The sequence below is a fragment of the Crocuta crocuta genome, unplaced genomic scaffold (genome assembly GCF_008692635.1).
Source record: "Crocuta crocuta isolate KB4526 unplaced genomic scaffold, BGI_CrCroc_1.0 scaffold168, whole genome shotgun sequence".
NCBI classification, from domain to species: domain Eukaryota; kingdom Metazoa; phylum Chordata; class Mammalia; order Carnivora; family Hyaenidae; genus Crocuta; species Crocuta crocuta.
In genome coordinates, this window is record NW_027532591.1 from 5,091,426 (window position 1) to 5,116,890 (window position 25,465).

General features: G+C 40.1%; 1 protein-coding gene across 6 annotated transcripts in view; it reads left to right on the forward strand.

Moving 5' to 3' along the window:
• The first annotated feature begins 6,612 nt into the window (after positions 1 to 6,612).
• The window catches only part of ZYG11A (zyg-11 family member A, cell cycle regulator), an 89,417-nt gene continuing 70,564 nt past the window's right edge, over positions 6,613 to 25,465 (forward strand). For 5 of the 6 annotated variants that reach the window (XR_013338950.1, XR_013338951.1, XR_013338953.1 and 2 more), the window contains exons 1-2: positions 6,613 to 6,772; positions 16,104 to 16,269. Coding sequence is in view for 1 of the 6 variants with exons in the window: in XM_077779774.1 (XP_077635900.1) it covers positions 6,683 to 6,772; positions 16,104 to 16,269 (256 nt within the window). In the remaining 5 variants the exon portion in view is untranslated. Of the gene's footprint in view, positions 6,773 to 16,103; positions 16,270 to 25,465 lie in introns of those variants that run through there. The other variant, XR_013338954.1, reaches the window with a different exon arrangement.

Genomic DNA, 25,465 nt, shown 5'->3' on the forward strand with positions numbered 1-25,465 from the left:
ATTAAGTTTATTTCTTTACTTTGAGAGAGAGAGAGAGCATGCGAGGGAGGGAGGGGGCAGAAAGAGAGGGAGAATTCTGAGCAGGCTCCACACTGTCAGTGCAGAGCCCAGTGTGGGGCCTGAACCCACAAACTGTGAGATCATGACTGGAGCCGAAACCAAGAGTCGGACGTTTAACTGACTGAGCCACCCAGGTGCTCTGTTATTATTTTTAAGTAGGCTTCACACCCAGCAAGGAGCCCAACATGGGGCCTGAATTCACGACCCTGAGATCAAGATCTGAGCTGAGATCAAGAGTCAGATGCTTAACTAACTGAGCCACCCAGGTACACTGAAAAAGTTGAATTTCTTTAGACTTCTCAATTTATCTGCATCTGCACAATCTTTCCTCTACCTTCTCTTCAGAGTTGGCATGAAGAGAGTAGGGGATGTCACTGAAGGCTTTCTAGAGGAATTCAAATCTAAGTGAGATTAAAAGATCAATTAGTAGGGGGAGGTAGAGTGACAACAAGTGTGCAAAAGTAGATTTCTGGGACACCTGGGTGGCTCAGTCTGTTAAGCTTCTTACTCTTGGTTTCTGCTCATGATCTCACAATTTGCGAGTTTGAGCTCGGCATCAGGCTCTGTGTTAGCAGCATGGAGCCTAATTGGGATTCCTTCTCTACCTCTCTCTGCCCCTTTTTCACTTACTCTGGCACATGCAAACACACACGCACACTCGCATGCTCACACAGGCTCTGTCTCTCAGTCTGTCTCAAAATAAACATTTATTTTATTTTTTTAAATAAATTTTGTAATGTTTTATTTCTGAGAGAGAGAGAGACAGCATGACCAGGGGAGGGTCAAAGAGAGAGGGAGACACAGAATCTGAAACAGGCTCCAGGTTCTGAGCTAGCTGTCAGCAGCTAGCTGACAGAGTCCAATGAGGGGCTCGAACCCACGAACCATGAGATCATGACCTGGGCCAAAGTCGGACGCTTAACCAACTAAGCCACCTGGGTGCCCAATAAACATTTTTTTAAAAAGTACATTTCTGGAAGTGAAACAATTTCAGTACATAGTTAACTAGCCAAAGGGAAGATTATAATGAGAGTATTAATGGTTTAAACTAGAGAGAGAACAGGAGCCAGATCATGAAGGGCCGTTGAAAACCATCCTAAGAGGGGCGCCTGGGTGGCTTAGTCGGTTAAGTGTCCGACTTTCGCTTAGGTCATGATCTCGCGGTTCGTGGGTTCGAGCCCCACGTCGGGCTCTGTGCTGACTGCCAGCTCAGGGCCTGGAGCCTGTTTCAGAGTCTGTGACTCCCTCTCTCTCTGACCCTCCCCTGCTCACGCTGTCTCTCTCTCTCTCCTAGAAATAAATAAAACATTAAAAAATTTAAAAAAAAAAAAAAGAAAACCATCCTAAGAAATTTGATTTTCATTTTGAGGATGATGGGACACAGAAGCGTTTTATACTGGGAAGAAAGGTGATCAGATTTGTGTTTTAGGTAGAGCACTCACTGTAGGTGGGTGAAAAATTAGAGGAGGTGAGTCTGATAACAGATCAATTAGGACCATGGACTAAACCTTCAGAAACTGTTAAACTAAAGTGGAAAACTAACAACTAGGTGGGAGATAGGCATAGAGGAGATTAGGTGAGGAAGGGGTAGAGGAACAGGTTATCACAAAACTGACCCTCCCCATTCGGTACAGCCTTGTCTCTGATTTCAGAGAGAAACTCTGTAGCTAGCTACAATCAATTTTTTCCAGGTAGCCATGTATTTTTTCAAAAAATATTATTGACTACTTTCTAAAAGTGAGGCATTGTTTCAAGCCTGGTGATACAAGAAACAAAGCCTTTGCTCTCATGTGGCTTACATTGCCTTCCTTAGAGAGGAGCAAGCAGAAAATGAAAAGAAATAAAATAAATATATAACATGACAAATAGTTTGAAAGCAGTTAACAAAAGGGACGAACAGTATGGGGACAGAGTGGTGATGGTAGTGAGGACTGCTATTTAATGTATCACAGCCAGGGAAGTCCTTATTGATAAGGCAATATTTGAGCAAAAACTTGAAGAGAAGGGCATGGAGAGAACAGATTTTGTAGAACCTTGTAGAACACCATCTCTTTTAAAAAAGTAATTTGTTTATTTTTAAAGTTACATCCAAATTAGTTAGCATAGGGGCGCCTGGGTGGCTTAGTCGGTTTAGTGTCCNCTCTTGTGTTTTGCCCCCCCTTAGAACACCATCTTTAAGAATTTTTTTTATTCTTCATACATGGGAGTTTATTGGAGACTTTTGTTTATTTTTTTAATGTTTTATTTATTTCTTTTTTTTNAAGTCGGATGCTCAACCGACTAAGCCACCCAGGCGCACCCGTTTTATTTATTTCTGAGAGACAGAGAGACAGAGTGAGCAGGGGAGGGTCAGAGAGAGAGGGAGATACAGAATCTGAAGCAGGCTCCAGGCTCTGAGCTGTCAGCACAGAGCCCGACGCGGGGCTCCAACCCACAAATCGTGAGATCATGACCTGAGCCGAAGTTGGATGCTTAACTGACTGAGCCATCCAACGCCCCTGGAGAGTTTTGTTTAGAAGGGTGACATGACGTGTTAAAATGATCACTCCAGCTGCTGTATTGAGAACAGATTTCCGTGGAGCAAGGGTGGAAGCTGAGATATGAGAGAAGTTATTGTAAAAATCCTAGTGGGCAATGACAGGTGGTTGGCCCAGGGTAGAGGTAGGATGTAGATAATCTCTAAATATATTTTGAAGATAGAACGAATAGGATTCCTTAAAAGGTAGGATAGGTGTTATAAGAATAAAAATCGAGGGGACACTTGACTGGCTCAGTTGGTAGAGCATAGGACTCTTGATCTTGGGGTCATGAGTTCAGACCTCAGGTTGGGCAGAAAGCCTACTTAAAAAAAGGAGAGAGAATAAAGAGGAGTTAAAAATGATGGCAGCGTGAGCAGGGGAGGGTCAGAGAGAGAGGGAGACACAGAATCAGAAGCAGGCTCCAGGCTCTGAGCTGGCAGTCAGCACAGAGCCCGACGCGGGGCTCGAACCCACAAACTGTGAGATCGTGACCTGAACTGAATTCAGACGCTTAACCGACTGAGCCACCCAGGCACCCCGATTTCCAAGATTTCATAAGCAACTGAAAATGAAGAAGTTACCATATATACTGAAAAAGGAAAGACTGGCAAGAAAAGCAAGTTAGGGGGAGGATATCAAGATTTTACTTTTGGACACATTAAGGCTGTTTATATAACCAGGTGGATATGTTGAATAGACAGCTGGGTATGAGTCTGAACTTTAAAAGTGAAGCATACGGTAGACATCAAAAAAATAGGGATACATCAGCATATAGATTGCTTTTAAAGTTATGAAACTAGATAAAATACCCACAAATAAAAGAATGGATAAAGGAGGGGCGCCTGGGTGGCCAAGTCGGTTGAGCATCCGGCTTCGGCTCACGTCCTGGTCTCACGGTTCGTGGGTTCGAGCCCCGCGTCGGGCTCTGTGCTGACAGCTCAGAGCCTGCAGCCTGTTTCGGATTCTGTGTCTCCTTCTCTCTCTGACCCTCCCCTGCTCATGCTGTCTTTCTCTCTCTCTCTCAGAAATAAATTTAAAAATAATAATAATAAAAAAAGAATGGATAGAGGAGAGGTATACAAGTACTAAGTCTTGGCATACACTCATTCCTCTGAGTGATGAGGAGTCAGGAGGATGAGAAGGAGCAGCCAGGGAGGTGGGAGGAAGAAAAAGAAAGAAGAAAGAGGTTGGGGGAGGTGGGAGGAAGAGATGTATTCTGGAAGCCAAATGAAAGTATTTTAATTAATTAATTAATTAATTTGTGAAATTATTTTAGAGAAGAAGAAATCACTTGGGTCAAATGCTGCTGAACAGTCAAATAAGATGAAAAATGAAAAGTGGGGGCGCCTGGGTGGCTTAGTCGGTCAAGCGTCCGACTTTCGCTTAGGTCATGATCNTTGACAAGAACTGTTTAGTGGAGTGGCCAGGGTGAAAGAAAATGGTAAGAGACAACAAGTACAGACCACACTTTAGAGAGGTTTTACTGTAAAGAGTAGAAGAGATAGGGGAGTAACACCTTGTCAAAAGTTCAGAAGTAATAGCAAACCAATGAATCACCAAAGTAGTGATTAGTAAAAGTTTCTTGTGCACACCAAAACTTTGCCAGACCAAGAGCACTCAAAACCAAAAAATGGAATGAGGCTCTGGGGTTATACAGTGGTTGGTTATAATATTAGAGTTTTCTTAAATGATAAGGAATTGGTCAATGGTTACCTCATACCAACCTTGGGAAACAGTTTAAGTTTTGCTTATTTTTTTCAGAAACATAAGCAAGAAATGACCCCGGTTAAGTTAGCCTTGCAAAATAAGTTAAATTAAACTTTGTATGACTAAACCGTTTTTTTCTGTTCAGGGAATTTTTGAGGGTGGTCTCTATTTGTTTTTTATTTTTACAACTTGAATCATTAGGTCAAAAGTATTTTTTGTTTTTAATTATGGGAAGAGTATAAGCTTTTTAAAAATTATTTTTTATTTTAAAATTAATTAATTAATTTTGAAAGAGAGAGAAAGAGAAAGAGAGCCAGGGACGGGCAGAGAGAGAGGGAGAGAGAATCCTAAGCAGGAGCTCGAGCCCATGAACCATGAGAAAATGACCTGAGCTAAAACCAAGTGTTGAAAGCTTAACTACTGAACCACCCAGGTGCCCCTTAAAGATTTTATTTTTAAGCAATTTCTGCACCCAACGTGGGGCTCAAACTTAACAACCCTAAGATCATGAATTGCGTGCTGTACCCACTGAGCCAGTCAGGTGCCCTTCAGCTTATTTATGTGTTGGTGGCAATGAGCCAAGAAAAATGATAATGCAGGAGAAAGAAAGGATGTTGCTGGATGATGTCTTTGAATAAGCAAGAGGGAGTAAGATCTAGTGGACAAGTCCAAGTGCAGGAGCTGACCTTAGGTAAAAGGAATATAATTGATCATAATAAAGCAAAGACAATTTGGCCATACAGAGAGGTGGGTAGTTGTCGATGGTGGGAACAAGGGATGCTCTTTTTTTAAATTTTATTTCATTGCTTTTCTTTTTTTCAGCAAACCGGGAAGCTGAGAATATGTTTGGGGAGAAAGTATTGGAAGTTTGAGGATAGAGAAGTTATGAAATAGTCCACTGACAATAAACTGCCAACATTGACTGGACTGGGACTTAGAAAACTGGATTTTGACTCCCAGGTTTTCCACTCATCACGTGGGTAAAATTTAACTTGTCTATGCACCCTCTCAGGTATTCAGTTTCTTTGTGGGTAAAATGGAGATACGTATTGTAAAGAATTTTTTTTTTTTAATGTTTCTTATTTTTTTGAGAGACAGAGTGCGAGTGGGGGAAGAGCAGAGAGCTACACACAGGCCAGGCTCTGAGCTATCACCACAGAGTCAGACTGGGCTCAAACTCACAAGCAATGAAATCATGACCTGAGCTCAAGTCGGACACGTAACTGACTGAGCCACCCAGGTGCCCTGGAATTTTTTTTTATGAGGATTAAATAAAATAATAAATGTGAAGGGAAAGCATTTTGCAAAGTATTTGTACTTGAAAAATAACTAACTTTTGAATCCTCTTATTAAGGACTTGCTATGTGTCAAGTGTTATCATAGTTTTATGTATGTTATCTTGTTTAATCTTTACACCAACCCTGTGGCTAACATATTCTTAGCCCACTTTACTCATGGGGTTGTTGAGCTTCAGAAAAATTAAGAAACTTGCTCAAGGTTCACAAATTAGATGACTGAACAGGCATTCCAATCCAGAATTAAAATCTAAGCCTCATACTCTTAAGAACTACTGTTTTCAAGACATAGTTTTACTTAAATTAACTGAAGTGTACTAATTTACTGCTGCCTCAGGGTTTCTTTCTTGGAGCAGGTTATAAGGATTTTCCTGGTACCTTGTAGGTCACAAGAAAGCTGACAAGTCAGAAGGGTTTTTGATACTTGATTCATTCAGTGTCAGTTGCAGTTGAATCAACAAAGAATGGTAAAAGCGGTGTCATTACCACAGTTTTAGGAGAAGGGTGTTTAAAAATATGTATTTTAAAGTATTAAAAAAAATATATATTCTAGGGGTGCCTGGCTGACTCAGTCATTAGACCATGAGACCCTCAATCTTGGGTCGTGAGTTAAGCCCCACGTTGGGTATAGAGATTACTAAAAATAAATAAAAATATATTCTATTTTCCAGCTTCACAGAGTTAGTCTGTGGGCATACTCCAAGGTGTGGGTTTGAGACAAGTTGGTCTCAGAGGCGTGAGAAGGAGTTGGGTGACCGCTCTCTGCGGCGTTGACGTACCCAATGAAAGACGGTTGGGCCCTGATAGGGTGGGGTAGTGGTCGGCACCGGTAGGCGAGGGGAGATCCGGTCCTGGGGGCGGGGTCTGCGGCTGTCCGTCCTCCGCGGGAGGGGGAGAGGCTGCGGCCGGCGCGTGCGCGTGGCCACGCCGGGCGTTTCAAAACCCCTGCGGCCGGGACGGAGCAGCGTGATCGCTGCGTGCGCTGCCCGGGAGCGGGCGCTGCTCAGCTGCCTCAGCGCTAGGTTCGACTCCTTCTCTCGCGGGATCCGGGTCCGCGCTCGACGCCCGCTCTCTCCTGCCGCCCCGCCGACGGGGGTCGCCATGGTTCACTTCTTGCACCCGGGCCTTTCGCCCAGGAATATCGTCCCTCCCGATGCTCAGAAGGATGCCTTGGGTTGCTGCGTGGTGCAGGTGAGCACCGGGGCGGGGACGCGAATCTCGGCGGGACGCCGCGCTCGCCAGAGAGTCGTCGGGGACTGTGCGGAGGCACTTGCTGGTTCGTTTGGCAGACGTGGGGGTAAAGTCTGTAGAGTGAGCCGCGGCTGGGCGCCTGTCGTCGCCGGGGAAGTGCACTCTGGAAGGGAGTTTTCTGCCCCGGGCGTCCCAGCCTCAGGGCCGAGAGCGCCGACCCGGAGCCGCTGTTTTCGGGCGCGGCGAGGGCGAGTCCTGCCCCCCTGGCTGACCTCGAGGGCGTCCCTTCTTCAGGTCTGCGATTCTCATCTTGTGTCTGCGGGAGGCAGCAGCTGTTTCGCTGAGGGGTGTGTAAGTTCTGACGCAAGTTCTGGGCATGGCACTAGGCTTGGCCGGCAGTTGAAGGTGTTGCTTATTAGTGTCATAATGAACCCAAATGCCCCAGACCTCGACCGCACTGCCACGTGCGTTGTGGACGTGGTACTCCGCAGAGACTGTGACCCAGCAGTCCCTAGTACCCGAGACCTTGTGCCCGGGAACTCTAGCTGGAAGCCTCTCCTGAGTCCTGCAGCGAGGAGCTAGAACCCCAAGACATGAAATTCCTTCAATTCACGTGTCCCCCCCGCCCCGCGAATTCCTATTAAACTACACCTACGAAAATGCAACCCAAGAGAGTGTATTTTCGGCTTATTGTGTGTTAAGTATCGCGTTTCTAGATTAATCTGGTTATCTCTAGTCTTTTATATGCATTGATAGCCTCCATTTTTTTCTTGTGTAAGGGCAGTTGACTCTAAAGGTTAGTTGATTTGCTTAAGAACCTGCACTTGACATCCGGTGTTCTGTGGTCAGATTCCACATTCTACAACGCCCCCAAGGGCTACCCTCTTTGAACTCAAAATCGAGCTAAGGCTCAACCTAAAATATGGAGGGAAGGAAATGTCATTAAAGTTGTGCTTTACAACGCCTCGTCGTTAAGCTGTTATGCCCTGCAAAGATCTGGCCTGCACTCCTGTACCCTATTGGATTCACTTTTTAATGCTGCTATATAATTTGTAAATTTGTTTGTAGCTAATGCAAGAGTTGGGTATCTCAAGCACATTTTTTGTTGCTGCTAATTGGAATTGAAACAAGATTTTTCTCTAGAAATCAAACCAACCCATTTTTCTGTCTGGTTCCATAGTGTACTGTATACATTCATTTTCTTGGTAAGATTTTATTTTCAATTAATCTTGAAAATTAACACATTTTCACTTATGATATATATTTCTCCATTTATGTCATCTTTAATTTTATTTAGTAATGTGCTGTTTTTGATAATAAAGGTCTGCGACATATTTTTTTAAATTCGACCCTATTTTTGATACTGTAAAAATATTTTTGGAAACAGTACCAAAAATTTTTTGGTGTATTGATCTTGTACCCTGCAATCTTGCTACATTCACTTTTTTTTTTTTTTAAAGATTTCTTAACATTTTCTTCACAGTTATGTCATCTGCAGATAAAGACAGCTTTACTTTATTCCTTTTTGGTCTATGCTTTTTTCTTTTTTTGTTTTTTTGCTCTGTGCTTTTATTTCCTTTCTAAATTGTATTGTCTCTAGAACCTTTGTAGAATGCTTAAGTGGTTAAAGTAGACATCTTTGTGTTCTGGATCTTTCACCTTTTAGTATGATACTGGCTAAAGGTTTTTCCATAGATGCCCTGTACAAGTTAAGGATGTTTTCTTCTATTCCTAGTTTGCCAGGAATATTTCTAAAACCATGATTGTGGATATTGTCAAATACTTTTTCAGCATTTATTAAGATTATATGTTTTTGTTGTTTTTCTGTTAATGCACTGGACTCTCTAGATTGTGAATTTAACTTTACATTTGCATCTAAACCCCACGTGGTCATGATGTATTATTTTTGTATGCCACAGGATTCTATTTGCTGATATTTCATTAAGTATTTATATGTCCATGTTTATGAGGTAAATTGCTCTCCAGAGATATTTTACATCATTTTAATACCACTGTAATGCTGGCTTCAAAGAATGAATTGGGAATTGTACCTTGTTCAGTTTTTTTTCTATTCAGTTTATTGTTTGTGGAGGATAGATATTTCTTTACTTTTTAAAAATTAAATTAATTTATTTCTTTTAAGTAAACTCTACCTTCAATGTGGGGCTCGAACTCATGACCCTGAGATTATTTCTTCCTTAGATGTTTAGTAGCACTTGTCAGTGAAGCCACTGAAACTAATTTCTTTGGGAGAGTTATTCATATACTTAATTTTATGTTTTATAAAAGCATCGATTTATCAAGAAGACCTAACATTCCTAAATATGTATGTACTTATTAACAGATTATCCGTTTTTGTAGTTTGTTATTCTAGTAATTTGCCTATTTCATCTGAGTTACCAAATTTATTGGCAAAATTGTTCATATGATTCCTTTATTGTCCCTTTAATGTTTATAGGATCTGTAATGATGGTCTCTCTTTTGTTCCTGGTATTGGTGTTTTCTCTCTCTACTTTCTCTTAGTCTTTGTACCTAGGGATTTAGTAATTATTAGTCTTTTTGAAGAACTAACTTTTGGCTTTGATTTAAATCCATTGCACATCTGTTTTCTCTTATTTCTGCTTGTATCTTTATAATTTTTTATGTTTACTTTCGGTTTAACTTTCTTTGATCTTTTAAAGGTGAAAACTTAGATCATTAATTTTATATCTTGTTTCTAAATTGTTCTTAATGTTTTTACATTTTGAGAGAGAGGCACAGCGTGAGTGGGGGAGGGACACACACACACACACACACACACACACACACAATCTGAAGTATGCTCAAGGCTCTGAACTGTCACAAAGAGCCTGACCCGGGGCTTGAACTCACAAACCTTGAGATCATGACCTGAGCTAAAGCTGGACACGTAACAACTGAGCCACCCAGCCACCCCTTATATCTTTGTTTCTATTATAAAAATGTCTTCCAACAGTGCTTTGGTTAATACCCATAAACTCTGGTATATTATCCAGAATTTTTTCTAATTTCCATTATGATTTCTTCTTTGAACTATGGGATTTTTAGAAATGTACTGTTTCATTACCAAATAGTTGGAGATATTTCACATATCTTTTTTTTTTCTTAAGGGAGGAGGGCAGAGGGATTGAGAGAGAGAGAGAATCCCAAGCAGGCCCTGTACCCAACACAGGGCCCTACACGTGGCTTGATGGCGAGACTATGAGGTCATGACCTGAGCTGAAATCAAGAGTTGGGGGTGCTCAGCCAACTGAGCCACTCAGGCATCCCACACACATCTTTTTAAAAAACATTTTTTTTTCTTTTTGCATTTATTTATTATTGAGAGACAGAGCACGAACGGAGTAGGGGCAGAGAGAGGAGACACAGAATCCGAAGCAAGCTCCAGGCTCTGAGCAAGCTGTCAGCACAGAGCCCGATGTGGCCTGAACCCGCGAACCGTGAGATCCCGACCTGAGCCTAAGTCAGTCGTTCAACTGACTGAGCCACCCAGATGCCCATAAATTGGCCAAACGTAATTACTGTCAGAGAGTATACTCTCTGATTTTAATCCATTTGTATACATATATATTTTTTTTATTTTTTTTAATTTTTGTTAATGTTTATTATTTTTGAGAGAGAGAGAGAAACAGAGCGTGAGTGGGGAGGGCATAGAGGGAGGGAGACATAGAATCTGAAGTAGATTCCAGGCTCCCATCCATCAGCACAGAGCCCGATGCAGGCCTGAAACTCATGAACTGCGAGATCATGACCTGAGCTGAAGTTGGCTGCTTAACTGACTGAGCCACCCAGGTGCCCCTGTATACATATATTTTAAATGTTTATTTATTTTTGAGATGGAGAGCACCAACGGGGGAGGGGCAAAGAGAGGGGGGACAAAGGATCCAAAGCGGGCTTTGCACTGATGGTGGTGAGTCCCAAGCCCTGTGCAGGGCTCAGACTCAGGAACTGTGAGAATCATGACTTGAGCTGATGTTACTCATCCAACTGAGCCACCCAGGTGTCTCATAATCCATTTACATTTATTGAGATTTATGTTATGGCTCAGATACAATTTATCAGATACATTTATGTGTGCCTAAGAAATATATATTGTACAGCCGGGTATAATCCATGAATGTCAGGTCAAGTTGGTTGATAATGTTAATTTTCCATAGTCTTTTCTTACTCATTTTCCAACTACTTGTTTTTTATCAGTTGTTGAAAACGAATGTTCATTTTCAACTCTAATTGTGGATTTTTCTTTTTATTCTTTGAGTTTGCTTCATGAATTTTGAAGCTATTTTTTTTTTTTAAATGTTTTATTTATTTCTAGGAGAGAGAGAGAGAGAGAGCATGAGCAGGGGAGGGTCAGAGAGAGAGGGAGTGACAGACTCTGAAACAGGCTCCAGGCTCTGAGCTGGCAGCACAGAGCCCGACGCGGGGCTCGAACCCACGAACCGCGAGATCATGACCTGGGCGAAAGTCGGACGCTTAACCGACTAAGCCACCCGGGCGCCCCTTGAAGCTGTTAATAAGTGCATATATATTTAGAAATTACATCTTCTTGATGAATTAATGCTTTTATCTTTATGAATTCTGGTAATATACTTGCCTTGAAGCCTTTTTTGACATTAATATAGTTAACTCCATTTTCCTTATGATTAGTGTTTTATAGTCCNATGACCTAAGCGAAAGTCGGACGCTTAACAGACTAAGCCACCCAGGTGCCCCTACTATACTATATTTTTAAAATGGGACTGTCATGTACTAATATGGCAAATAATACCAGAAAATCTTAAAACCAAATATTTGGGTCAAATTTTACAAACATTCTCAAAGTAAGAGAAATCCCCAACACTCCCACCTAATTCAGATAAACTGGAAAACAGCACTGTAAGAAGATCCTAAAGCTTTGACATTTATCAGTATCAATAACCTGGGATTGGAGGCCAGGCTTTTGCCAAAACCTGGTAGGGAATTTGAGTGGAGTATAGATTATACTATATGTATCGTATAATATGGGCTAACAAAGGCTGGCTTTACTTTAGTGAAATGGTAGATACAAAGATTTTTGCTTGTGGGAAAGGGAAATGGGGAATCTTGTCAGTTTTGGTGTGGAGTTTAAGTGGAAAGATACCCTAAAAATTTGCTATCAGGGCCTGTGGGTGGCTCAGTCAGGCATCCAACTTCATCACAAGTCAGGATCTCGCTGTTGGGGTGAGTTTGAGCCCTGTATTAGGCTCTGTGCTGACAGCACAGAGCCTGGAGCCTCTTTCAGATTCTGTGTCTCCCTCTCTCTCCGCCTCTCCCCTTCTTTGTGCTCTCTCTCTCAAAAATAAATCAGCATTAAAAAAAAATTTGCTGCCATAGGCTTGTCTTCACACACACCCAGGGTTTTCTTATTTATTTATTCATTCATTCATTCATTCATTCATTCATTCATTCTGAGAAACAGGACTGCTTGGGAGGGACAGAAAGAGGGAGAGAGAGAATCCTAAGCAGGCTCCACATTATCAGTGCAGAGCCCAGTGTGATGCTCAATCTCATGAACTGAACGACAAGATCATGAGCTGAGCCAAAATCAAGAAATGAACACTTAACTGACTGAGCCACTCAGTTTTCCCACATTCAGGATTTTAATTGACATTTCTTGCTTTGTTCAGGAAATCTGTAGTTGAGAAATTATCAGAGTGATCCTTGGTATTTCCCCTGGTGTAACCATAGTTTAGCAGAATCTCTCTGATGTGACATCTTTTTTCTTCTTCTTTTTTTTTCAAGTTTATTTATTTATTTTGAGAGAGAGAGAGAGAGAGTGCAAGAGGGAGAGGCAGAATCCCAAGCAGACTCCACACTGTCAGTGCAGAGCCCAATGGGGAGCTTGAATTTATGAACTGTGAGATCATGACTTGAGCGGAGATTAAGAGTCAGATGCTTAACTGACTGAGACACCAGGCACCTCTGTGACATGTCTTCTACCCAGGCCTCATAGGAGTCCAATAAATAAAATCCCATTAAAGATGCATTTGCAATCTTAATTTATGAACCATGAATCTCCATGAGTAAGAATCAACAGAATCAACAACAGGATTACATTCCAGGAAGCTTCAGAAAATAGATTATTAAAACACCATAAAATAAATATATTTAAAAGTAAAGATACAAAGGATGAAATAAATCACGAAAAAAGAGTAATACACAATTAGACTATGAAGTACTATATACCACTAAATATAGAGTTAGTGACCTGGGAGATAGATGTATGGAAATTACCCACCTGAAGCATAATCTCCATTTTCCCCGGGGGGTTGTGAACCAATTCTGGCTTTTGAGACCTAAGTAGAAGTCTCCTGAGACTTTCAGGGATTGTTTTTGCTTCCCTCAGTCTTTTGGACATGAATTCTGACCTGGGGATTTGGAGCAACTAAAACTATGTTCTTTTGAGAATGCAAATGGGTAGATCCATTTTGCAAGAACAGGTTAGCACATTTCTTATGTAAAGTTAAATACAGACTGGTAGGAAGTATGGAATCCCAGGGACCCAGGAATCCCATTCCTAGGAAACTACCCAAGAAAAATGAAAACCAGGTTCCTACAAACTTTTATATGAATATTTATAGCAGCCTTCTTCAATATTGTCTAAAACTTTTAAGTAATCCAAATACCCTTAAGTTAGTGATAAAATTCTGGAGCCTTGATGCGGTATAATACTTCTCAGCAATAAAAAAGAAAAATTACAAAAAGACAACATGGATGAATCTTGAATGCTTTATGGGGAGTGAAAGAAATCAGATTCAAAAGGCCTACATATTGTATGATTCTATTTATATGACATTTTGAAAAAGGCAGAACTCTGGGGACAGAACACTGATAATTGTTTGCTTGGGGTTGGTGGGAAGGATTGTCTACAAAGGGACACAGGAATTTTGGTTATAGAAATGTTCTCTATCTTTATTATGGTGGTATGGTACTATGACTGCATGTGTTAAAACTTCTAGAACTAAGTACACCAAAAAGTAACTTTTTTGCTATATGTAAATTAGACCTCAATTTAAAAAAATGAATAGGAAGAAAGTGATTACGGTAGTCTCCCTTTATCTAAGGTTTCCCTTTTTGTGTTTTCACTTCCCCTCAATCAACTGTGGTCTGGAAGCAGGTCATCCTTTTCTTGGGGTATTGTCAGAAAGTCATTAGTAGCCTAGTACTGCTTCACACTGCCTGTGGCATTCGCCTCATTGCATCTCATCACGTAGGCGTTTTATCATTTCATATCATCACAAGGATGAGTACAGTACAATAAGATATTTTGAGAGAGACAACACAGTATATTTTTAATATTGTATATTGTTTACCACAGTATATTGTTAATCTCTTACTGTGCCTACTTTATGAATTAAACTTTACTGTAGGTATGTATAGGAAAAAACTGTGTATGTATCAGGTTTGGTACTGTTGGCAGTTTCAGGCATCCACTGGGATTCTTGGAACATATTTTCTATGGATATGTGGATGAGTGGGCGACTACTGTATAGCATGTGAACTTATTGGAGAAATTCAGTTACGAAGAAGAGTAACTGAAGAGAATGTGGGTTTCAGCAGAAGATATTTATTTTTGTTTTTAAGGTATATAGCTGAACATAAATTATGTTAAGAATGATCCATTTGAGGAGAGTTTGAAGATGTATGTATGAAGAAATGACAGGAGGGACCAAGGCAAGGGGGATTAAATTAGTTAGCACATGTGGAAGTATTGGTCTTTGCAAGGAGGTACACGTTTTCTTTTTTGTTTTTGTTTCTAAAGTTTATTTTTGAGAGAGCATGCATGCACAAGCAGGGGAGGAACAGAGAGGGAGAGAGAATCCCAAGTGGGGTTTGAACTCAGGAACTATGAGATCATGACCTGAGCAGAAATCAAGAGTTGGATGCTTAACCGACTGAGCCACCCAGGTGTTCTCCCTCTCCCCAAAGTTTTCCACGTAGGAGGAGAGTAAAGGAAAGATGCGTGTGTTTTCTGGCTAAATTTGATGGTGAGATGGCCTCATTTTTCTCCATGAAGTCAGTCAGACTGTGATAGTATAAAATGCACTTGAGAAACAAGAAGAAGAGATGGAATAATTCTTGCCTGATATTGGGCGAATACCCCATCTAGAAGACCTTGTGGACAGACAACGGTCTCAGAGCTACGGAGGGCTCATTTGAAGTTAATGATTCTGAAGTTGCTGTGACATGCTATGTTATGTGAATCTTCCTCCTTTCCATCCTAGTAGATGATTAGCTGCTGTGTGTTGCCACAAAAAACTGGGTAGTAAAGTTCTTCCAAGAATGGAGTTTTTCTGGAGAGGGAACAAGGAGTTGAGGTATTTGCAAAGGAGTAATTTATACTTAGGTCCATGGAGGGAACTCAATCAGTTGAAAGTGGTGTGGAGGTCAAGAAATTATTCCATGTTGAAGCCTCTGACAAAGGTAACAACCTGTGTTTGACCTATGTCTGTTTCTTCTTGTCTGATACAGTGCCATGCCTTTCAAATATTTGTTGAATACACAAATGCCAGTTTCTTATAGAGGAGAAAGGGCCTACTTAATCTTGCCTCACTGTCAGTTCTTACTCTTCTACAGCAGCCTGGTTTAGTACACTTTAATGCCATGACCACTTGAGGGTAAGAATAGGCAGGCCAGGGGTGCCTGCATGGCTCAGTCGGTGAAGCATCTGACTCTTGGTTTTGGCTCAGGTCATGATGACACAGTTTGTGAATTCAAGCCTCGTGTCGGACTCTGTGTTGCCGGCCCAGAACCTGCTTGGGATTCTTTCTCCCTCTCTCTCTCTGTCCTTCCCTGACTTGCACTTGATCTCTCTCAAAATAAATAAATAAACTTAAAAAAAAATACACTTAAAAAAAAATAGAATAGGCAGGCCTTCTTATCCTCTGGGACATAGTAATCACTGAATAATAAATATTTGTTGAGTGAATGACCATCTGACCTCTGTTTGAGTTGTCTCTTGTGTTTTATTGAAATTGTCAGATTTCTTGTATTCCCCACTATTAGCTCCAAAAGGATTAAAATAATACTTCACTCATCCCTGTATTTTCAGTGGCTAGTGATGAGTGAAGGATTGAGAGAATTTATTTTTTTCAAAGTACAACAGAAATAGATAAAATCTTCCATTCAGTTAACAGCTGGAATAGGGTGGTTTCATTACATGTAAATCATGTAAGTCACTATTACGGTAAAGAGACTGTATCTTCAGATATGTTCATCAAGTAGTTTGTATTCTGCATGATCTACTTCTATGCTGAATTTTTCTGGATGTATTCTAACCTAGTTTGTTTTCTAGGAGGAGGCGTCTCCCTACTCTTTGGTCAACATCTGCCTGAATGTCCTGATTGCTAACCTAGAGAAATTGTGTTCTGAAAGATCTGATGGAACATTGTGCCTTCCTGAGCATTGGAGTTTCCCTCAGGAAGTAGCTGATCAATTCCTTGAGGTGATGACATGGCAAGGTAATGATAATGCTCCTTTATTTTTATTTAATTTTTTTAAGTTTATTCTTTATTTTGAGAGAGAGAGAGTGAGGGAGCACTCTTGGGTGAGTGACCGGGGGAAGGGGCAGAGAGAGAGGATCCCAAGCCCACGTGGGGCTCAGTCCCATGAACTGTAAGATCACGACCTGAGCTGAAATCAAGAGTTGGACACTTAACCAACTGAGTCATCCAGGCATCACTATTTAAATTTTTTTGATAAGGCTTCTTTATATTGTACTCTTATAGCATTTTACTATTTGAAGAGTGCTTTCATCCAATTCCTGTTTTACTGCTCACCACAACTGGATGGGAAATAGGGAAATAATTTCTATTTTATTTGTGTGGAGATTCAAATCCCAGAGTCTTTCTGGAATCCCTTAAGGAAAATTTGTCTTGCTTTTAGGTTTATCCTGCTATTAGCTTTAGCTTAGCAGAATAAAGACAGTGCAGAACTAAACCAAATTTCCATTCTCTGTTTGCTGTCTGGCTTTGGAAGTGCTGTTCCTATAGTCTTGTCTCCCACTCTTTTCATTGTGAATATGATACTTAAGAAAATTTTTCCTTTACCTCCTATTGTAGTGAGGCTTTCAAAACCTTACCAAAAGCTGTTATTTTACTTTTTTTAAAAATATTTTTTAATGTTTTATTTATTTCTGAGAAAGAGACAGGCAGCGTGAGCAGGGGAGGGTCAGAGAGAGAGGGAGACACAGAATCAGAAGCAGGCTCCAGGCTCTGAGCTGTCAGCACAGAGCCGGAACCCACGAACCGTGAGATCATGACCTGAGCCGAAGTCGGACACTTAACCGACTGAGCCACCCAGGCGCCCCTGTTATTTTACTTTTTGATTACAGCCATCCTGGTGGATATGAAGTATTTATTGTGGTTTTGTTGCATTTTCCTAATGAGTAATGATGTTGAACATTTTAAATGATGTTTAATTTATCATGTTACAGTTTATTTTAAGTTTATTTACTTATTTTGAGAGACACAGTGCAAGTGGGGGAGGCACAGAGAGGGAGAGAGGGAGAATCTCAAGCAGGTTCCATACTATCTGTGCAGAGCTCAATGTAGGGCTTGAACTCACAACCGTGAGATCATGACCTGAGCTGAAATCAAGAGTCAGACACTTAACCAACTGAACCACTCAGGCGTTTCCACTTTTTTTCAGTTAAGTTTATCAGTTTTTTCTTTTTAAAAAATTAAAAACAAATTTTTTTTAATGTTTTATTTATTTCTGAGAGAGAGACAGAGACAGCATGAGCAGGGGCGGGTCAGAGAGAGAGGGAGACAAATCAGGCTCCAGCCTCTGAGCTGGCAGCACAGAGCCCGATGCAGGGCTCGAACCCACGAATGTGAGATCATGCATGACCTGAGCTGAAGTCGGATGCTTAACCGACTGAGCCACCCAGGTGCCCTGAAAAATTTTTAAAGTATTTTGATTTATTTTTGAGACAAAGAGAGACAAAGCCTGAGAGGAGGAGGGCAGAGAGAGAGGGAGACAAATCAGGCTCCAGCCTCTGAGCTGGCAGCACAGAGCCCGATGCAGGGCTCGAACCCACGAATGTGAGATCATGCATGACCTGAGCTGAGGTCAGAGGCTTAACCAACTGAGCCACCGAGGCGCCCCTATCAGTTTTTTCTTAATATAAAGACATTTTTGTAACAAATTATTCAGATGTGTTTCACATACTGTATAAATCACCTACTTAATGTGTACAGTTCAGTGTTGTTATTTTTTTTTTAATGTTTTATTTATTTCTGAAAGAGAGAGAGACAGTGTGAACAGGGGAGGGTTAGAGGGAGGGGGAGATACAGAATCTGAAACAGCCTCCAGGCTCTGAGTTGGCTGTCAGCACAGAGCCTGACATGGGGCTTGAACCCACGAACTGTGAGATCATGACCTGAGCTGAAGTCGGACGCTTAACCGACTGAGCCACCCAGGCGCCCTGAACGTTGTTATTTTTGTTTTTAGTATATTCACAGATTTGGATGGTTGTCATCATAGTCAATTTTAGAACATTTTTTGTCACCTCAGAAAGAAATTCCTTAGCCAGCCCTAACTCACAGACTTTCTATCTCTATAGGTTTTTCTTTTCCTGAACATTTAATATAAATCAAATTATTTAATATGTGGCCTTTTATGTCTGGCTTTTATTCAGTGTCATATTGTCAAGGTTCATTCATGCTGCAGCATTAGTCACTACTTCATTTCTGTGGCTGTATAATACTCTATTGTGTGACTATACCACATTTTATTTGTTTATCAGCTGATGGACATTTGGATTGTTTCTACTTTTTGGCTACAATGAATAATGCTACTTATAAACATTCATGTGCACATTTCTATGTGGACATGTGTTTTCATTTCTCTTGGGTGTATCCCTAGGAGTAGAATTGCTGGGTCAAATAGTAACTTTGTTAAACTTTTTGAGGAATTTGCAAATTGTTTTCCAGAGTGGCTGTACCAGTTTACTTTTCTATCAGCAACACACAATTCTCCTTTCTCCACAACCTCACCAAAAGCTGTTATTTTACTTTTTTTGATTATAGCCATCATGTGGATGTGAAATATTTATTGTGGTTTTGTTGCATTTCCCTAATAAGTAATGATGTTGAGCATCTTTTTACATACTTACTGGTCATTTGTATATCTCTGGAGAAATGTGTATTCACATCCTTTGCCTAGTTCTTTCTTTTTCTTTTTATTTCTTTTTTATTTTTATTTATTCTTTTTAAAAAATGTATTTATTTTTTAGTTTACATCCAAGTTAGTTAGCATATAGTGCAACAATGATTTCAGGAGTAGATTCCTTAATGTTCCTTTAGCCCATCCTCTCTGTTTATTCTCTATATTATGTCTCTTATGTTTTGTCCCCTTCCTGTTTTTATATTATTTTTGCTTCCTTTCCTTTATGTTCATCTGTTTTTATCTTAAATTCCTCATGTGAGTGAAGTCATATATTTGTCTTTCTCTAACTGACTAATTTTGCTTAGCAGAATACCCTCTAGTTCCATCCATATAGTTACAGATGGCAAGATTTCATTCTTTGTGATTGCTGAGTACTATTTTTTAATGTTTATTTATTTTTGAGAGAGAGGGAGGGACAGAGAGAGAGGAAGAAATAGAGAATCCCAAGCAGGCACAACACTGTCAGCACAGAGCTCCAGAAAATTTTAAAATATGATCGCCATGATAAATCTAGTTATCATCTGTTACCATACAAAGGTTTTACAGTATTATCAACTATAGCGTCCGACTTTCGCTTAGGTCATCATCTCGCGGTTCGTGGGTTCGAGCCCCATGTCGGGCTCTGTGCTGACTGCCAGCTCAGAGCCTAGAACCTGTTTCAGAGTCTGTGACTCCCTCTCTCTCTGACCCTCCCCTGCTCACGCTGTCTTTCTCTCTCTCCTAGAAATAAATAAAACATTAAAAAAATATATATTTTACAATATTATCAACTATATTCCCTGTACTGTACATTATATCCCAATATCTTATTTTCTTGATACAAGTCCCTTATCAGTTACATGGTTTGCAGTTATTTTCTTCCAGTTTCTGAATTCTCTTTTCACTTTCCTGATAGTGTCCTTTGACTTACGGTTTTAATTTTTTTGATGTTTATTTCTGAGAGAGAGAGAGAGAGAGAGAGATGGAGTGTAAATGAGGGAAGGGGCAAAGAGAGGGAAATACAGAATCCAAAGCAGGCTCCATGTTCTGAGCTGTCAGTGCAGAGCCCGATGTGGGGCTCCAACTCACAAGCTGCAAGATCATGACCTGAGCCACCCAGGTGGCCCATAAATGGTTTTAATTTTCATGAAATCCAGTTTATCTATTCTTTTGTGGCTTATGCTTTTGGTATCATATCTAAAAATTCATTGCCTAATCCAAGGTCCTAAAGATTTATACCTGTATTTTCTTCTTCTAAGAGAGTTAGTTTTTTTCACTCCCACACTCTTAGGTTTTTAGTCCATTTTGAGTTTATTTTTATATATGGCATGAAGTGTAAGAGTCCAGCTTCATGTTTTGCATGTGCCTGTAGAGTTGTCTCTATTAATTTTCACTGTTTGTTGAAAAATCTATTATTGAATGCTCTTGGCACCCTTTTTAAAAAACCAGATGACCACAGAGGCATGGGTTTATTTCTTTCATTTCTGTTCTGTGGGGCATTGTGTCCGTCCTTTTGTCTGTATGACCCTATCTTGATTACTGTTGCTTTGTAGTAAATTTTGAAATTTGAAAGTGAGACTTCTCTTTTGGCTATTCTGGGTTCTTTATATTTCCATATGAATTTTAGTCAATTTCTACAAGAATCCAGCTGGAATTTGAATAAGGATTGCATCAAATATGTAGATCAGTTTAGAGAGCATTGCCATCTTAACAGCATTAAGTCTTCTGGTGATGAACATGTTTTTTTACTTCATATTTATTTCTGTTTACTTAGATCATCTTTAATTATTTTCTAATGCTTTGCCATCTTAACAATTTGAAATCTTTTATTAATGAGTTTGGGTTAACTTTCTGTTAAACTAGACTTGAATTTCTTTGAACACTGTTTTCTAGTTTATGCATATAAGTTTACACATTTTTTGTTAAATTTATTTCTAAGTATTTTATTCTTTTGATATTATGTGGAATTGCTTTCTTTTTTTTTTTTAATGTTTATTTATTTTTGAGAGAGAGAAAGAGGGAGACACAATCTGAAGCAGTCTCCATGCTGTGAGCTGTCAGCACAGTCAGACGCAGGGCTCGAACCTACAAGCCTTGAGATCGTGACCTGAGCCGAAATTTGTTGCTTAACCAACTGAGCCACCCAGGCGCCCCATGGAATTATTTTCTTAATTTCATTTTTGTTATTTTTATGTATATATATTTATTTATTTGTATTTATTTATTTTTTGAGAGGAAGAGGGAGGGTGGCAGAGAAGAAGAGAGAAGAAGGGGCAGACCTGGGGATCATGACCTGAGCCAAATCCAAGAGTCAGACACTTAACTGACTGAGTCACCCAGATGCCCCTTAAATTTCATTTTTGGATTGTTCATTTTTAGTGTACAGAAATACAGTTGATTTTTTTTTTTTTTAATGTACAAGACTAGAGAAACTAAATAAACCTCAGTATATTCAACCTAAGCAATTATCAACTCGTGGCCAATCTTGCATCATCCACACATATACCTACCCTTGTCCTGCCCGCAGCTATTTTGAAGTAAATCCTAGGTATTATGTCATTTTCAATTGTAAATGTAGTTGGGGAGTGAGGCTTGTAAAATATATATACATAACCATAATTTTAATTGCATACTTAAAATTTTAATGTTTTTTAATGTCAGATATATAGGAAGTGTTCATTCTGACTGAGTGTCTTACAACTTTTAAAAACCTTTGTTTGAATTAGTATCTAGGTGAGGTCCATGTATTGTGATCAGTTGATAGGCTTTTTAGGCCTCTTTTGATTTATAGGCTTTCTATCTATTTCATATTATTTTGCAATATATATGTTACGGGTGTATGTATCTCTATCTTTGTGTGTGTTTTTAAGACTTTATTTTTTATTAAAAAAATGTTTTTTTAACGTTTTATTTATTTTTGAGAGAGAGAGGCAGCGTGAGCAGGGGAGGGTCAGAGAGAGAGGGAGACACAGAATCCAAAACAGGCTCCAGGCTCTGAGCTAGCTGTCAGCACAGGGCCCGACGCGGGGCTCGAACCCATGAACTGTGAGATCATGACCTGAGCTGAAGTCGGATGCTTAACCGACTGAGTCACCCAGGTGCCCCAAGACTTTATTTTTTAGAGCAGTTTTAGGTTTACAACCAAACTGAGGAGGGTACACAGATGCATAGCCTCCCGTATTGTGGTATCACTAATCAGAATGATACTTTTTTTTTTTTTTAAACCAAGGCTGACCCTACATTTGACCCCTAATAATCACCCAGTCCGTGCTTTACTTTAGGGTTCAGTCTTGGTGTTGTGTATCCTGTGGGTTTGGACAAAAGACATACCCATCATTATATCATAAAGAATATTTTCACTGTCCTAAAAATCCTCGGTTCTCTGCCTGTTCATATCTTCCTCCCAAGCCTGGCAATCAGTGATCTTTATATTGTCCCCATAGTTCTGCATATTTGGAATCCTGTGGTATGTAGCCTTTTCATATTGGCCTCTTTCACTCAGTAGTATACATTTCACTCCATGTTTTTTATAGCTCAATAGCTCATGTCTTTTTAGTGCTGAATAATAGTCCATTGTCTGGATGTGCCACTGTTCATTTACCTACTGAAGAATGTCTTGCTTCCAAGTTTTGGCAGTTATTGAATAAAGCTGCTATAAACATCTCTGTGCAGGTCTTTGTGTGGACATAAGTTTTCATCTCCTTTGGGTAAGTAACAAGGAATGTGATTGCTAGATCATATGGTAAGGATGCATTTAGTTTTGTAAGACTGACAAACTGTTTTCCAGAATGGCTTTTGTACCATTTGCATTCCACCAGCAGTGTATGAGAGCTCCTGTTGCTTCACATCCTGTCCAACTTTTGATTTTATCAGTGTTCTGGGTTTTGGCCATTCTAATAGGTGTGTAGTGCTGTCCCGTTGTTGTCTTACTTTGCATTGGAGCATTTTCTATGCTTATTTGCCATCTATATATCCTCTTTGGTGAGGTCTTTTAAGGTCTTTGATTCATTTTTTAGTTGGAATGTTTGTTTTCTTATTGTTTTTGTTTTCTTATTATGCATTCTTTTTTTTAATGATTAATTTTGAGAGAGTGAGCACACCCATCTGAGTGGGGGAGGGGCAGAAAGGGAGACAGAGGCTCCACCCTGACAGCAGCAAGTCCCACGGTGGGGTTCGAACTCTTGAAACATGAGATCATGACCTCATGATGTTGGATGCTCAAACAACTGAGCCAGCCAGACGCCTCATGAGTTCTTTATATTTTTTGGATAAGTCATTTATCCGGTATGCCTTTTGCAATCATTTTCTCCCAGTCTGGCTTGTCTTTTAATTCTTTTGATATTCTCTTTCATAGAACATATGATTTTAATTTTATTTTATTATACTTTTAAATGTTTATTTTTGGGTGAAAGAGAGTGAGTGTGAATGGGGCAGATAGCAAGGGGTCAGAGGATCTGAAGCAGGCATTGGCATTGAACGTAGTGAGTCCGATGTGGGGCTTGAACTCACGAAACATGAGATTATGACCTGAGCCAGAGTTGGACTCTCAACTGACTGAGTCCCATGATTTTAATTTTAATGAAGTCTGGCTTATCAATAATTTTTTTCATGGATTGTGTCTTTGGTATTGTATCTAAAAAGGCATTACTATACCCGCAGGTTTTCTCCTGTACATTCTACGAATTTTATAGTTTTGTATTTTACATTTAGCTGTATGATTTATTTTTGAGTTAAAAGTTTTTAATGCTTTTTATTTTAATGTCTGTTTATTTTTTGGTAGATTCTGTGAGCAAGGTAGTGAGGGAGAGGGACAGAGAATCCCAAGCAGGCTCTGAACTGGCAGTATACAGCTTGAATTCACAAACCCTAAGGTCATGACCTGACTCATAATCCAGAATTAGATGCTCACTGACTAAGCCACCCAGGCGCCCCTGTCTTGAGTTAATTTTTGTGAAATGTCTTCGTTAGGTTTGTGTCTAGATTTGTGTTTTTTTTGTTTTTGTTTTTTCATGTGGATGTCCATTTGTTCCAACATCATTTGTTGAAGCAACTATATATTTGACATTGAATTGCTTTGGTTCTTTGAGTCAAAGATCAGTTCACTATATTTATGTGGGTCTGTTTCTGGGCTCTCTCTTCTGTTCCGTTAATTTCTTTATTCTTTCACCAGTATCACACTGTCTTGATTACTGTAGCTTTATAGTGAATCGTGAAGTTAGGTAGTGCCAGCTCTCCAGCTTTGTTCTTTTCTTTCAATATTATGTTGGCTATTCTGGGTCTTTTGCCTTTCCATATAAACTTTATTTCTTTTTTTTTTTTCCTTTCATAGTTTATTGTCAAGTTGGATTCCATACAAAACCCAGTGCTCATCCCAACCGGTGCCCCCCTCGATGCCCATCATCTCCCTCTCTCCCCCCACCCCATCAGCCCTCAGTTTGTTTTCAGTATTCAAGAGTCTCTCATGGTTTGCCTCCCTTCCTCTCCCCAACTATTTTCCCCTTCTCCTCCCCCATGGTCCTCCGTTAAGTTCCTCCCAATCCTCCTATATGTGCAAACATATGATATTTGTCCTTCTCTGCCTGACTTATTTCGCTCAGCATAACACCCTCAAGTTCCATCCGTGTTGCTACACATGGCCAGATTTCATTGTTTCTCATTGCCATGTAGTATTCCATGGTATAGATAAACCACATCTTCTTGATCTATTCGTCCATTGATGGACACTTAGGCTCTTTCCACGTTTTAGTTATTGTTGAGAGTGCTGCTATGAACAAACTATATTTCTTTATTAAAGGAATTTTTTTTGATGTTTATTTTATTTTTGAGAGAGAGAGATAGACATGAGCAGGACATGATCTCTCATGGACCGTGAGATCATGACCTGAGCCGAAGTCGGACGCTTAACCGACTGAGCCACCCAGGCACCCCTCCATATNGGGGTGCCTGGGTAGCTCAGTCGGTTAAGCGTCCGACTTCGGCTCAGGTCATGATCTCACGGTTCGTGGGTTCGAGCCCCACATCAAGCTCTGTGCTGACAGCTAGCTCAGAGCCTGGAGCCTGTTTCAGATTCTGTGTCTCCCTCTTTCCCTGCTCATGCTGTCTGTTTCTCTCTCTCTCTCAGAAATAAACAAAAATTTTTTAAAAAGTGTATTGTTTAATCTCTTTGGAGATTTTACAGTTACATTATTATTTTAATGTTTATTTACTTATTTTAAAAGAGAGAGAGCATCCGTCCATGTGAACAGAGAAGGGGCAGAAAGAAGAAGAGAAAGAATCCCAAGCAGGCTTCACACTGTCAGTGGGGACCCAGATGGAGGACTCTATATCAGGAAATCATAAGATCACCACCTGAGCTGAAATCAAGAGTCAGACACTTAACCGACTGAGCCACCCAGGCGCCCCTATTTAATTTAAAAAAAAAAAATTATGGTAGTTTTTTTTTTCTGTATCATTTCCCCATAATCTGGATTTTCCCATTGTTTGACAGTGCTGTGATTTTGACTGTTC